At 37.2% G+C, this 14,492-nt stretch overlaps 1 protein-coding gene across 10 annotated transcripts in view; it reads left to right on the top strand.

Annotated features, from left to right (window-relative positions):
* Positions 1–14,492, top strand: part of Nlg3 (Neuroligin 3) — a 328,557-nt gene that overhangs the window by 297,742 nt on the left and 16,323 nt on the right. For all 10 annotated transcript variants that reach the window (XM_067782374.1, XM_067782348.1, XM_067782368.1 and 7 more), the window contains one exon: positions 10,824–11,036. In XM_067782374.1, coding sequence (XP_067638475.1) covers positions 10,824–11,036 — 213 coding nt within the window. The remainder of the gene's footprint in view (positions 1–10,823; positions 11,037–14,492) is intronic.

The raw sequence follows: 14,492 nt of genomic DNA, 5'->3' as shown, positions 1-14,492 counted from the left end.
CCTCCACAAATGGTCTCAAAATAATAAAAAAAAATGTAAGGGGCGATAACCTCCGGAGAAATTTTAGACCGAGCTTCTCTTCCAATTTGCCGTGCTTCTTTTCATTTTTCTTACAAATTGGCGGGAGAGGTTCTACTTGTTTTATGCCGACTCCGAATGGCATCTGCAAGGCAGATGAGTTTTCACTGAGAGACTTTCATGGCAGAAATACACTGGGAGTGCTTGCCAAACACCGCCAGGGGTCGCCCTTCTAATTGAAAAAGCTTTTTTCTAAAATTTTGGAGGTTGCTTTTCTCCTGGGCGTGCACCCAGGATCTTCGGTGTGATAGGCGGAGCACGCTACCATGACACCACGGCGCAAAGTGGGGTATTTGATTAATTCAGCTGGCCAAAAGTCGATTTTTCAAAATATTCCAATTTTCTTTATATACTCTCCCTGGTGTCCCTAGATGTCCACAGAATAGTATACATACCTCAAAACCCATCTGCAACGTCAACGGAGCTAACCCCGCACATCTAAAAGTGTATAAAAATTATGTGCATTTCGATGTATTTTGGATTAAAAAGCAATATACAGTTCTAACCTAAATACTTGTTCACTTGTTTAGCCTTAATCAAACCTAGTTACATTTTCTTTCAGGACAGGTGAATGTCTTTTTAATTCGTATGTTACATTTTTTATACCGCATGCCTTAACTGAGTTATTCTACTTGTAATGGTATTACTTTTCAATATTAAATTTTTTTAAACCCTTGCAAACAGAAAGATATATCTCTTTTTCATGGCATATCATGTCAGTAATTTTTTGGCAATACATTAGCGTATGTTTTTTTCAAAGTTTAATAGCAAAAACGGCTGGGCATACCCGCAATTTTTTGAGTGGTGATGAATTTTGTAAGAGACTGATACCCCTATTGGCCAAAGGTGGCAACCTTGTGAAAACATCCTCAGTGGCAACACCTAGGTGAAAAGTCTTAGAATGTAATACTATATCGACGCACCAAATTTGATTAAAATCGGTCAAGCCGTTTCCGCAATGGTAGTGGATATACAAAGAAGTATAAAAAAGGAGGTGAGGTGGCAACCGTAAGTGGCAACCCTATTCAAAAGTGTCAATAGAAATGCGGAGTGAAATACTTTTCGTTTGATACCAATATTGACATATATATCTCATGTAGTGCCGAAAAATTACCCCGGGTCCCTCCGAAGCCGGGGGATCGATCGAAGTAATTCTGCGCGGAGCACCGTGAATTTACTGTCAAAATTTTCCGTTCATAAAAATAAAGTGGGGCAGCCACCTTTTTAACAGAAATAACTGCTGTTTTAGTTGTGGCCAGCTAGATTGATCAAATACCCCACCGTGCGGCGGTCGCTGTCAAAATGATTGCTGAATTGAAAAAGCTTAGAAAACTTCTTTGAAAGGAGCTTGAAACAGCTACGAAAATATGCCTTAAACAGTCCAAATTAGCCCTGAAATAATCTTGACTAAATTAAAAATATTTCCAAACCGAACACCATCTAAAAAGGTTCCAAAATAGTCCTGAAATCTTTTCGAAACAGTCCCGAGCGCACCACTTAAACGGCATCAAATAATATTAACAATACTAACAATAATAATAATAATAATAATAATAAATAAAAAAAAAAAAAAAATAATAATAATAATAATTATTATTTTTATTATTATTATTATTATTATTTATTGTAATAATAGTTATAATAATAATAATAATAATAATAATAATAATAAAAATAATAATAATAATAAATTCAGATAGGTCAAACGGTCCCAAACGGACCTCCATTCAAACACTCTCCCGAAATTTTCCAAAATTATCGCAAATAAGTCTTAGTCAGAATAGCAATAACCAGATTTAACAAGTACGGATGTCTAGGTTCAGGCGAAACCGAATGTTATCTACATACCTAACACAAAAACGTGTTCGATCGTTTTCACCTCCAACGGACATAGCTCAATCAAAATCTTATCAATCCAGATAATTTTTATATATGAAAGTCTATATCTATAACGGTTCTTTTATGCCATTATGTACTGCCGCCATCCAATTAAAGTTATATTATCCTTGTGTAAAATACAAGGTATTCATTACCCTGGTGTCGTTATTCGGATGGTTTTGTCTCCAGTCAGCCTTTTATTCTTTATATATTGTTTTAGTCTAACTATGACAAATCTCCGACCTCCACTCAAACCGGCGTACTATTGATTTCTTTATGTTCACCTCGTTTGTTTGGTTCCAGAGTTACAAATAAAATTGTTTGAGTATGAGTTCTTGAGGATGAAATTCGCACTAATTTGGTTTGTATATAGAAGAACACCAAACATTTTTTTGTTCGTAGTTAATACATATAACACGTATTTCTTTTCGGTTAAAGAAAATAAAAAAAGAAAGGCTTGCATGGAAATTCGTATATTTGTCTGTATGCATTCACAAATGACAATTTGCCTGATTTCATTTACTTTGCAATTTCCGGATTTATTCAGAATTTTCATTCATTGAGGATTCTACGACTATTTGAATGGAAAAAAGAAGTAACAAATATTTGTGTACGGGTATAGTAGAGAATCAAAAAGTAAGAGTAGGAACTTTTATCATATTCTTTTAAATTCTTTCCTCCGAAAATTTTAAAGTTTTTATTAAGGATTTTCAGAATTTTTTAGATTTTGCAATATTTAAATTCAGATTAGAAGTTAAAGATATCTCAATTTGGAGTTGATTTATTTATAGCAGCCGCTTCTTCATTGCGATTTTTGTTCCTCTCAAGCACCTGTGACGTTATGCTTATGTCCTCTTCTTACTATTGTGATTTCATTTAGAGGTTCCTTATTACAATAAATGCTTCTTTTTTTTTTTTTTTTGTAGCGATAAAGACACTCTCCGAAGGTTTTGGAAAGTGTTCTCGATGTTGTTGATTTGCACTCTTCTCTCTCAACCTCTCTTCTCTTTTCGTAACCGCCTACCGCTCCCTCACCGAGCTCTTTGAATTTCCGTCATGACTAGTAGTAGCTGTGTTTTTATACTCAGTTGAGCAGAGCTCACAGAGGATATTAAGTTTGATTGGATAACGGTTGGTTGTACATATATAAAGGAATCGAGATAGATATAGACTTCCATATATCAAAATAATCAGGATCGAAAAAAAATTTGATTGAGCCATGTCCGTCCGTCCGTCCGTCCGTCCGTTAACACGATAACTTGAGTAAATTTTGAGGTATCTTGATGAAATTTGGTATGTAGGTTCCTGAGCACCCATCTCAGATCACTATTTAAAATGAACGATATCTGACTATAACCACGCCCACTTTTTCGATATCGAAAATTTCGAAAAACCGAAAAAGTGCGATAACTCATTACAAAAGACAGATAAAGCGACGAAACTTGGTAGATGGGTTGACGTTATGACGCAGAGTAGAAAATTAGTAAGATTTTGGACAATGGGCGTGGCACCGCCCACTTTTACAAGAAGGTAATTTAAAAGTTTTGCAAGCTGTAATTTGGCAGCCGTTGAAGATATCATGATGAAATTTGGCAGTAACGTTACTACTATTACTCTATATGTGCTAAATAAAAATTTGCAAAATTGGATGAAGAACACGCCCATTTTTTAAAAAAAAATTTTTTTTAATTCAAATTTTAACAAAAAATTTAAAATCTTTACTGTATATAAGTAAATTAAGTCAAAATTCAACCCCAGTAATGATATGATGCAACAAAATACAAAAATTAAAGAAAATTTCAAAATGGGCGTGGCTCCGCCCATTTTCATTTAGTTTGTCTAGAATACTTTTATTGCCATAAGTCGAACAAAAATTTACCAATCCTTCTCAAATTTGGTAGGAGCATAGATTCTATGACGGTAACTGTTCTCTGTGAAAATGGGCGAAATCGGTGGAAGCCACGCCCAGTTTTTATACACAGTCCACCGTCTGTCCTTCCGCTCGGCCATTAACACAATAACAAAGAGTATATATTTGTTAAGAGGCGTCACTCGATACTTTGTTGTTGCCAAAGCAACCCTGCCATGTCGAAGGTGATTCTCAAGGAAGTTTTGTTTAGTTTTTTTAATTGAATCCTATATAGTTATGCGGTAAAGTGACTTTGCATAATTACGATTTTTGGAAAGAGAATTAATTAATTAATTTAATACAATCAATAAAATAAACACAAATACCCCACGAAAATTTATAGAAGGCGTTTTTATAAATACATCTGACAAAAAAAACCAACGACTACCTTGAGAAAACATCGAGTAATTTGCTTTGGCAACAACAAAAGTATAGAGTGACGCCTCTTGACAAATATATACTCTTTGACAATAACTTGAGCAAAATCCGATATATCTTTACTAAACTTTGCCCACGTACTTACCTGAGCTCAGTTTTTCTTGGTATAAAAAATGGGCGAAATCTGACCATAACCACGCCCACTTTATCGATATCGAAAATTACGAAAAATGAAAAAAATGCCATAATTCTATACCAAATACGAAAAAAGTGATGAAACATGGTAACTGGATTGGTTTATTGACGCAAAATATAACTTTGGAAAAAACTTTGTAAAATGGGTGTGACACCTACCATATTAAGTAGAAGAAAATGAAAAAGTTCTACAAGGCGAAATCAACAGCCCTTGGAATCTTGGCAGGAATACTGTTAGTGGTATTGCATATATAAATAAATTAGCAGTACCCGACAGATGATTTTCTGGATCACCTGGTCCACATTTTGGTCGATATCGCGAGAACGCCTTCACATATACATCTAAGGGCCACTCGCTTTTAAAACCCTCATTAATACCTTTAATTTGATATCCATATCGTACAAAAACATACCAGAGTCACCCCTGTCCCACCCTAATGGCGATATCTCGAAAAGGCGTCCACCTATAGACCTAATGCCCCCTCCCTCTTAAAATGCTCAGTAACACCTTTCGTTTGATACCCATATCGTACAAACATTCTAGAGTCACCCCTGGCCCACCCTAATGGCGATATCTCTTAAAGGCGTCCACCTATAGACCTAGTGTCCACTCCCTCTTAAAATGCTCAGTAACACCTTTCGTTTGATACCCATATCGTACAAACATTCTAGAGTCACCCCTGGCCCACCCTAATGGCGATATCTCGAAAAGGCGTCCACCTATAGACCTAATGCCCAGTCCCTCTTAAAATGCTCAGTAACAGCTTTCGTTTGATACCCATATCGTACAAACATTCTAGAGTCACACCTGGCCCACCCTAATGGCGATATTTCAAAAAGGCGTCCACCTATAGAACTAAGGATTACTCCCTTTTAAAATACTCATTACCACCTTTCATTTGATACCCATATCGTACAAACACATTCTAGAGTCACCCTGGCCCACCCTAATGGCGATATCTCGAAAAGGCGTCCACCTATAGACCTAATGTCCACTCCCTCTTAAAATGCTCAGTAACACCTTTCGTTTGATACCCATATCGTACAAACATTCTAGAGTCACCCCTGGCCCACCCTAATGGCGATATCTCGAAAAGGCGTCCACCTATAGACCTAATGTCCACTCCCTCTTAAAATGCTCAGTAACACCTTTCGTTTGATACCCATATCGTACAAACATTCTAGAGTCACCCCTGTCCCACCCTAATGGCGATATCTCGAAAAGGCGTCCACCTATAGACCTAATGCCCACTCCCTCTTAAAATGCTCAGTAACACCTTTCGTTTGATACCCATATCGTACAAACATTCTAGAGTCACACCTGGCCCACCCTAATGGCGATATCTCGAAAAGGCGTCCACCTATAGAACTAAGGATTACTCCCTTTTAAAATACTCATTACCACCTTTCATTTGATACCCATATCGTACAAACACATTCTAGAGTCACCCTGGCCCACCCTAATGGCGATATCTCGAAAAGGCGTCCACCTATAGACCTAATGCCCACTCCCTCTTAAAATGCTCAGTAACACCTTTCGTTTGATACCCATACCGTACAAACATTCTAGAGTCACCCTTGGTCCAGCTTTATGGCGATATCTCGAAAAGGCGTCCACCTATAGAACTAAGGATTACTCCCTTTTAAAATACTCATTACTACCTTTCATTTGATACCCATATCGTACAAACACATTCTAGAGTCACCCTGGCCCACCCTAATGGCGATATCTCGAAAAGGCGTCCACCTATAGACCTAATGCCCACTCCCTCTTAAAATGCGCAGTAACACCTTTCGTTTGATACCCATATCGTACAAACATTCTAGAGTCACCCTTGGTCCACCTTTATGGCGATATCTCGAAAAGGCGTCCACCTCTAGAACTAAGGGTTACTCCCTTTTAAAATACTCCTTACCACCTTTCATTTGATACCCATATCGTACAAACACATTCTAGAGTCACCCCTGGCCCACCCTAATGGCGATATCTCGAAAAGGCGTCCACCTATAGACCTAATACCCACTCCCTCTTAAAATGCTCAGTAACACCTTTCGTTTGATACCCATACCGTACAAACATTCTAGAGTCACCCCTGGCCCACCCTAATGGCGATATCTCGAAAAGGCGTCCACCTATAGACCTAATGCCCACTCCCTCTTGAAATGCTCAGTAACACCTTTCATTTGATTCCCATATCGTACAAACACATTCTAGAGACACCCCTGGTCCACCTTTATGGCGATATCTCGAAACGGCGTCCACCTATGGAACTAAGGATCACTCCTTTTCAAAATACTCATTAACAGCTTTCATTTGATACCCATATCGTACAAACACATTATAGAATCACCCCTGGTCCACCTTAATGGGGACATCTCGAAAAGGCGTCCACCGATAGACCTAAGGCCCACTCCCTCTTAAAATGCTCAGTAACACCTTTCATTTGATACCCATATCGTACAAACAAATTCTAGAGTCAGCCCTGGTCTACCTTTATGGCGATATCCCTAAATGGCGTTCATCCATAGAACTATGGCCTACTCTCTCTTAAAATACTCTTTAATACCTTTCATTTGATACACATGTTATACAACCACATTCCAGGGTTACCCCAGATTGATTTTCCTTATTTTGTCTCCATAGCTCTCAACTGAGTATGTTATGTTCGGTTACACCCGGACTTAGCCTTCCTTACTTGTTTTTTTTTTGTTTTTTGTTTACATGTATATACATCTACATTTGCACGTAAAAAACGCTTATCCTCACTTAGATAATGTTTAGGATACCCATATAGCGGCAGTGGTTAAATAACAAGCTACAGAACGGGTTGTACCGAATAGCGGAGACACGCACCTCTATTGGTCATAGTGTATAGGCTATAGCTGAATCGGTTGCGGTGAATAGTGGACACACACCATTTGTAGAGGTAAAACATAGACACACATTTCAGTTGCATGTGAGTATAATGCGTATTGACATTTAGTAGTACTAATTTTCTGCGCAGCAATTTCGGAAGTGTAGATAAAGTAATGCACTTGGCAGTCCATATAAAGTTTAAGTGCATATATATATAAATGTAAAAAAACACAGCTATTGCTTCATTGTTTACAGATATAAACTTCTTTTTTCATTTGGATCATTTCTTATCCAATTTTAACTATAACAAGTAAGGAAGGTTAAGTTCTGGTGTATCCGAACACTACATACTTAGTTGAGAGCTATGGAGACAAAATGAGGGAAAATCACCATGTAGGAAAATGAACCTAGGGTAACCCTGGAATGTGTTTGTATTACATGAGGAAGTGGGCCATAGTTCTATAGGTGGAGGCCGTTTAAGGATATCGCCATAAAGGTGGATCAGGGCTGACTCACGAATTTGTTCGAACGATATCGGTATCAAATGAAAGATGTTAATAAGTATTTTTGAAGGGAGTGGGCCTTAGTTCTATAGGTGGACGCCTTTTCGAGATATCGCCATAAAGGTGGACCAGGGCTGACTCTAGAATTTGTTCGTACGATATGCGTATCAAATGAAAGGTGTTAATGAGTATTTTAAAAGGGTTCTATAGGTCGACGCCTTTTCGAGATATCGTCATTAAGGTGGGCCAGGGGAACTCTAGAATGCGTTTGTACAATATGGGTATCAAACGAAAGGTGCTAATAAGTATTTTAAAAGGGAGTTGGCCTTAGTTCTATAAGTGGACGCCTTTTCGAGATATCGCCATATAGGTGGACCAGGGCTGACTCTAGAATTTGTTCGTACGATATGGGTATCAAATGAAAGGTGTTAATGAGTATTTTAAAAGGGTTCTATAGGTCGACGCCTTTTCGAGATATCGTCATTAAGGTGGGCCAGGGGAACTCTAGAATGCGTTTGTACAATATGGGTATCAAACGAAAGGTGTTAATGAGTATTTTAAAAGGGAGTGGGCCTTAGTTCTATAAGTGGACGCCTTTTCGAGATATCGCCATATAGGTGGACCAGGGCTGACTCTAGAATTTGTTCGTACGATATGGGTATCAAATGAAAGGTGTTAATGGGTATTTTAAAAGGGTTCTATAGGTCGACGCCTTTTCGAGATATCGTCATTAAGGTGGGCCAGGGGAACTCTAGAATGCGTTTGTACAATATGGGTATCAAACGAAAGGTGTTAATGAGTATTTTAAAAGGGAGTGGGCCTTAGTTCTATAGGTGGACGCCTTTTCGAGATATCGCCATAAAGATGGACCGGGGTGACTCCAGAATGAGTTTGTACGATATGGGTATCAAATTAAAGGTATTAATGAGAGTTTTAAAAGGGAGTGGTGGTAGTTGTATATGTGAAGGCGTTTTCCAGATATCGACCAAAATGTGGACCAGGGTGACCTAGGAGATCATCTGTTGGATACCGCTAATTTATTTATATATGTAATACCTGCCAAGATTTTAAGGGTTTTTTATTTCGCCCTGCAGAACATTTTCATTTTCTTCTACTTAATATGATAGGTCTCACAACCATTTTATAAAGTTTTTTCTAAAGTTATATTTCGCGTCAATAAAACAATCCAATTACCTTACCATGTTTCATCCCTTTTTTCGTATTTGGTATAGAATTATGGCATTTTTTTCATTTTTCGTAATTTTCGATATCGAAAAAGTGGGCGTGGTCATAGTCGGATTTCGTTCATTTTTCATACCAAGATAAAGTGAGTTCAAGAAAGCACGTGAATTAAGTTCATTAAAGATATGTCGATTTTTGCTCAAGTTATCGTGTTAACGGCCATGCGGAAGGACAGACGGACGACTGTGTATAAAAACTGGTCGTGGCATCAACCGATTTTGCCCATTTTCACAGAAAACAGTTAACGTCATAAAATCTATGCCACTACCAAATTTCAAAAGGATTGGTTAATTTTTGTTCGACTAATGGCGTTAAAAGTATCCTAGACTAATTAAATGAAAAAAGGCGGAGTCGCGCCCATTTTGAAATTTTCTTTTATTTTTGTATTTTGTTGAACCATATCATTATTGGAGTTGAATATTGACATAATTTACTTATATACTGTAAAGATATTTAATTTTTTGTTAAAATTTTACTTAAAAAAATTTTTTTTTTTAAAGTGGGCGTGGTCCTTCTCTTGAATTTGCTAATTTTTATTAAGCGTACATATAGTAATAGGGGTAACGTTCCTGCCAAATTTCATCATGATATCTTCAACGAATGCCAAATTACAGCTTGCAAAAATTTTAAATTACCCTCTTTTAAAAGTGGGAGGTGCCACGCCCATTGTCCAAAATTTTACTAATTTTCTATTCTGCGTCATAAGTTCAACTCATCTACCAATTTTCGTCGCTTTATCTGTCTTTTGTAATGAATTATCGCACTTTTTCGGTTTTTCGAAATTTTCGATATCGAAAAAGTGGGCGTGGTTATAGTCCGATATCGTTCATTTTAAATAGCGATCTGAGATGAGTGCTCAGGAACCTACGTACCAAATTTCATCAAGATACCTCAAAATTTACTCAAGTTATCGTGTTAGCGGACGGACGGACGGACGGACATGGCTCAATCAAATTTTTTTTCGATCCTGATTATTTTGATATTTGGAAGTCTATATCTATCTCGATTCCTTTATATATGTACAACCAACCGTTATCCAATCAAACTTAATATACTCTGTGAGCTCTGCTCAACTGAGTATAAAAATGCATTTAAGACTCAGCTGTACCATTTTATTTTATTACAAATGTGAGCGTTTGTGGGAATGATTTTCGTTTATACTTGGGCAAGGATGCTTGTAACCCAGCAAAAAATCATAAAAGCGGTCATAAGATATAATTTTACGTTTTCTATTATAAGGAATTAATTATTAATCACGTTATTGATTAATTTAGCTGAGGCCACATGTAGTTAAATAAATCAGTCACATAATGCAGAGACTATCCCAGATCTACCTACGACAGGGATTGCGACTGGGAAGGGGGATTGGAACGGGAATGAGTATGGGAAAAAGAATGGAAATAGGCGATTTTGTGTCAAAAAAGTTACCATCCTTACATCAGACCTTTTGAACACATCAGGTTGTAGATGGTTCTTAGATGGTAACTTCATTTGTTTGATTAAGTTTAAAAATATAAAGTCCTGTTCTACATCCGATATGCACCCATTCGGATATAGCCTTTAGACCTGTTATACGAAGTTGTCACTTTGCGTGACTGTCTCCCATATTTCCTACAGAGTACTCGTATATATGTACATATATATTCATTTATCCGGGCACATATTCTTATATTACACTATTCTCACATTTCCGCCATCAATTTAAAATAACACTTTTTTCCTTTGCTTTCCCACTCTTATATTTACATTGTAAATGACTGAATACATATCGACATATACGCAGATATGATCTGTTAGCTGGAGTCACACGTGCTGAGGCATTTTTCTCCTTCAATTCTGGTGACGTGCAGTATGGCATTGAGGCGGATCGTCGTTCGAAAATACTAAAGGCATATGTAAGGAATACATACACGTATCATCACAATGAAATATTCGCAACGATTGTTAATGAGTATACGGATTGGGAAAGACCTGTACAACATCCAATTAATATACGGTAAGCAGAGTTTTTTTTGTTGTAATAAATAGAGACTGGTTGGTAAATATGAAAACATACAAACACAGGTGAAACTATATGTATTCATATATACCTGTCAGAGAGATATTGAAGTTGATAAAGCTGAAAAGCCACATATTTAGCTGTATGTACACTAGAGTGGTTACAAGGTGTATTGTGAATTTAACTTTTTGTTCTATCTTTCGGGTCATCCTCCTAAAATATGCCAATAGATCAGAAAATGATTACTGCAAAGTTTCAGGCCAATCCGATAATGTTAACACGTGCCTCATTGAGGTCAAAGTTAGGAAAAACAGCGATTATTCAGAAACAATTTTAGTGTTTCGTCAGTAAAAGCGAAACCATTAATGCCAAGAACTTCACTCGTATATCATTCGATAGGTAATTTTATTTTTATTAATTTTGATCAGGGTGGCTGCATTAAGATTAAGATGATCGGATTAATGCCAAATATTGCTAAAAATAACCGTTTTATAAAAATATTATTCAGATCAAAGTTAATAAAAATAAAATTACCTATCGAATGATATACGAGTGAAGTTCCTGACATAAATGGTTTCGCTTTTACTGACGAAACACTAAAATTTTTTCTGAAAAATCACAGTTTTTCCTAACTTTGACCCCGATGAGGCATGTGTTAACATTATCGGATTGGCTGTGTTAACATTATCCTTGGTGAACTCCACAAAGAGGCGTCGGCCTTTATGCCCAAAACTTTCGGAAGAGGAACGCATACTCCCCAGGGAAACGCGAGTCACTCTGGCTCAACTTCGTTCTGGATACTGTAACAGGTTAAACTCTTACATATCCAGAATCAACCCCGACATACAAAATGTATGCCCCGCTTGCAATGTGTCCCCACATGACACCAACCATCTCTTTAATTGTAAGTTGGAACCAACGCCTCTAACACCCCTTTCATTATGGTCCACCCCTGTTGAAACAGCAAGTTTCCTTGGACTCCCGTTAGAGGATATTGATGAAAATTTGTGATCGGTCGCAGCTATTAGGTGGGGCGAAACATTGCAACAACAACAACAACAACATTATCGGATTGGCCTGAAGCTTTGCAATAATAATTTTCTGATCTATTGGCATATTTTAGGAGGGTGCCCCGAAAGATAGAACAAAAATTTAAATTCACCACATACATTGTAACCACGCTAATGTACACACACGCTTAAGCGAATTATAGTTATGAAAAGGAGTTTCTGTAAAAAAATAATACTTAAATTTAGTTGACTTAAAAAACGTAATTTATAAAATTAAATTTATAAATCAGTTTTAAGTTTTCATATATCTGCATATTTTCGTCGTCATTCTATCTACATACCTATATATCTGTGACCTCATGCAATAACCGCTTAAGTCGACTTAAGAAGAATTTGAGTTATTAGTGGTATGGTGTTCGCGAATTAAAGCTACATAGTTGTGTCCAACCAGTATCCGTCAATGTAAACTAATAGAGAACTTATTAGCAAGTGCATAATCGCTGAACTCGAAACTGTACTAATTTACATTTGCATAAGTAGCTTAGCTTAGCTTAAGAAGAATTGTAAACATTTATTTGTGTTGCATAATACGTCTATCCAATTTTTCCTTAAGCTTATGAAAATATGCATAAAAAGCTTCCTCATAAAATTTGATATATAACTTATTCAGAGACTTGAATTTGTTACGTCAGGAGGATATTTACAACAATATTTACGTAAAAGTATACTCAAATGAAGTTATGAGAATTAATACAGTACAGTTTTTCATATCCGTGAACATAATCAAAAGCAGCATAATTCCTATTTAGGTTCTATACACGATACGTCTACTTCGCGAGTCATCTATGTACGTGTTGACTCACTGTTAATTTCAATCGGGTTTTCATTTTCACGAGTCATTCAGAGTAATGTGGGTATAAAATATACTACAATGTTTTCACAAATACGACAAAACTGATCCTGGACTCAGACCCTATTAGTTTTATACGAGACTTATGCGGTTTTTGCTTAGTTTGTTGAATTGTTATCGATGTTGATGACCCTTTGCCGGTTATATATCCGGTACGTTCCGGTAACAAGCATCATTAAGATCAAGGGCCGATCATGCCGGGAATGATTTAATTTAACCACAGTGAACCTTCCAGGCCATCCTTCCCGCCACCTACAAATTCTATGAGGTACTTGAGCTCGCCAGAGCCTTACCTGTTAAAGCAATACGATACAGGAGAAGGGGGGTTTCTGAGAGGACCCGCGATTTAGAGGTACTATGACATTTTTTTTAGTACAGGAGAGTCTTTAGTTGTTCCATGTGCAATTTTTAAGCTGAATTTCAAAAGCAACGAAAATCTGCATTTCGTTTTAATATTATAGTGAAGTGTGAAAAATAAAAATCTATATATATAAAAAGAAAAGCTAAAATGTGTGTTAGTTGGTCGCTGGTGTTTGAAGAGATGCGCCGGTCGATTTTGTTCAAACTTTCACACAAGTTGCGTAAACCTCACGCGGTGGTTACTACAGGTACAGGGTCTCGATATATAGGCCAAAACGTGGGCCAGTGAATGCCTAGACAGTGTTTATACAATATGGATATCAAATGAAAGCTCTTGATGAGTGCTTTGGTACAGAGTAATATATTATCCAGAGGGACTGGGATTAGGACTAGGACTGGGACTGAGACTCGGGGTGGGACTGGGACTGGGACTGGAATAAAATACATACCACCCTCTGGGAGAGGCAATAAGGGATGCAGAAAAATGAGAAGGAATTGAGAGAAGAGAAAAGAGAAAAGGAGATTGAGAAAGAGATAGAATGAGACAAAGATGGAGATAGATGAAGCGAAAAAGACGGAGGGAGGAGTGAATAAAAGAATTAGGAAAAAGTGAAGAGGGGGGGAGGGCAGAGTCAGACGGAAAAAGCTTATTACAATGTATGCAGATAAGCCAAATTTAGGGCAGGACAACTTCTGCCGGATCTTCTAGTATTAATATACGAAATAAACTAAAGTACCCGGCAGATTTTGTTATGCACGAAAATGGCTTTGACTTCATTTAAAACTTGAGCCTCATTTCCCAACTTAATTCTCTTTCCCATTCTCTTCTAATTTATCTTCCATTTATCTTATTATTCTTGTCCATCCCTTATTTTATTCGTCTCCTTCTCACTGCCAAACCCATTTCCAATCCCACTCCCACTCCCGTAGAACTATGTATGTTAGTCTTTCTCACAAACAACTGAAACGTGTTAGTTTTCCAAGCGAAGAAGTGACACGTGCAAGCTTTCGACGCGTAATACTAAATGCGCTAGTTTTTCGTGCGAACACTAATAGTGCTACTCTCCCTTAGATACAACCATTTTTATCATCATCATTCATTGCCTAAGCGATTTTCCCCTTTTGTAATATATAACGACATTTGTCTCTATTTTGCGATAACTATGGCCAATT

Source organism: Eurosta solidaginis, chromosome 1 (assembly GCF_040869045.1).
Source record: "Eurosta solidaginis isolate ZX-2024a chromosome 1, ASM4086904v1, whole genome shotgun sequence".
Taxonomy (NCBI): domain Eukaryota; kingdom Metazoa; phylum Arthropoda; class Insecta; order Diptera; family Tephritidae; genus Eurosta; species Eurosta solidaginis.
The sequence above is the reverse complement of the archived record's forward strand: the minus strand, read 5'-3'. Positions and strand labels throughout refer to the sequence as shown.